Below are 805 nucleotides of genomic sequence, written 5' to 3'. Positions count from 1 at the left end.
CCCACTGTTCACAGAGTCTTTTGCATGTGCTGGGAGTCACCATGCAGAGATGTTAGCTTGGCTAGCATCTTCCTGACGCCCTTACTTAAAAGTCAGATTGAATCCAGCCCAATGGGGCATCAAATGTTTGGAGGTTGTGTCAACATTTTTATTTAATATGCACTAGGCTGACATTTGTGCCTCTCGTATAATCATTGTTTTAATGTATGTGAGGTGTCTGAACAGCCAACACGCTTAGACCTGTATTTGTATCTGTTTTCAGCATGGGAGGTGACCACGGCCATGGCAAGCTGTCAATGCCAGACTGGCGGCAGTGGAAGGTTGAGGGAACACCACTGGAGTTCACACAGAAGAGGCTGGCAGCCAGGGGCCTCAAGGACCCATGGGCACGGTGAGTACTTTTACCTACAAGAGATATCTGTTAATGCTTGTATCCAGAGTGATTCCTAACACTGCTCCTTGTCTTTCTCTCTTCTCTCTCTGCAGTAACGAGGCATGGAGGTTCTCGGGCGGCTTCAGTCATCCTGTGACTCTGGGGAATGTGCTGCTGAGAGGATTCAAGTGGGGTTTTGCTGCCTTTACTGTTGCACTGGTTGTAGAGTACACCCTGTTCCCACCAAAGAAAGGGGGCCACTAATATTCATCACTGTCAGGTCCAAACTTCATCTAATGGAATCTAATAATAATCTGTAGTTTCTGTTTATTAAATGTCTTTTTGATCACCATATGGCTTTGCTTGTTCCTCCTGCACCCTGTCACACGTTAAACCTTAACCAACTTTACTGACTTTACTTTTTTTTTTTTT

At 45.3% G+C, this 805-nt stretch overlaps 1 protein-coding gene across 1 annotated transcript; it reads left to right on the top strand.

Moving 5' to 3' along the window:
• Positions 1 to 30: 30 nt before the first annotated feature.
• Positions 31 to 727, top strand: ndufb3 (NADH:ubiquinone oxidoreductase subunit B3). The gene is made up of 3 exons (XM_020589636.1): positions 31 to 133; positions 263 to 391; positions 487 to 727. Exons 2-3 carry the CDS (start codon positions 264 to 266, stop codon positions 635 to 637), a joined length of 279 nt encoding a protein of 92 aa, XP_020445292.1. The 5' UTR covers positions 31 to 133; position 263; the 3' UTR covers positions 638 to 727.
• The last annotated feature ends 78 nt before the right edge of the window (positions 728 to 805 follow it).

Source organism: Monopterus albus, unplaced genomic scaffold, assembly GCF_001952655.1.
Source record: "Monopterus albus unplaced genomic scaffold, M_albus_1.0 scaffold5091.1, whole genome shotgun sequence".
Lineage (NCBI taxonomy): Eukaryota > Metazoa > Chordata > Actinopteri > Synbranchiformes > Synbranchidae > Monopterus > Monopterus albus.
This window is presented reverse-complemented; position numbering and strand designations above follow the sequence as displayed.

What these genes read in the sequence shown, in the direction of transcription:
- ndufb3 (XM_020589636.1), top strand. Translation starts at nt 264, where the DNA reads ATGGGAGGTGACCACGGCCATGGCAAGCTGTCAATGCCAGACTGGCGG. An exon ending in CTCAAGGACCCATGGGCACG is followed by an intron (nt 392 to 486) that starts GTGAGTACTTTT and finishes CTCTCTCTGCAG; the next exon opens with TAACGAGGCATGGAGGTTCT.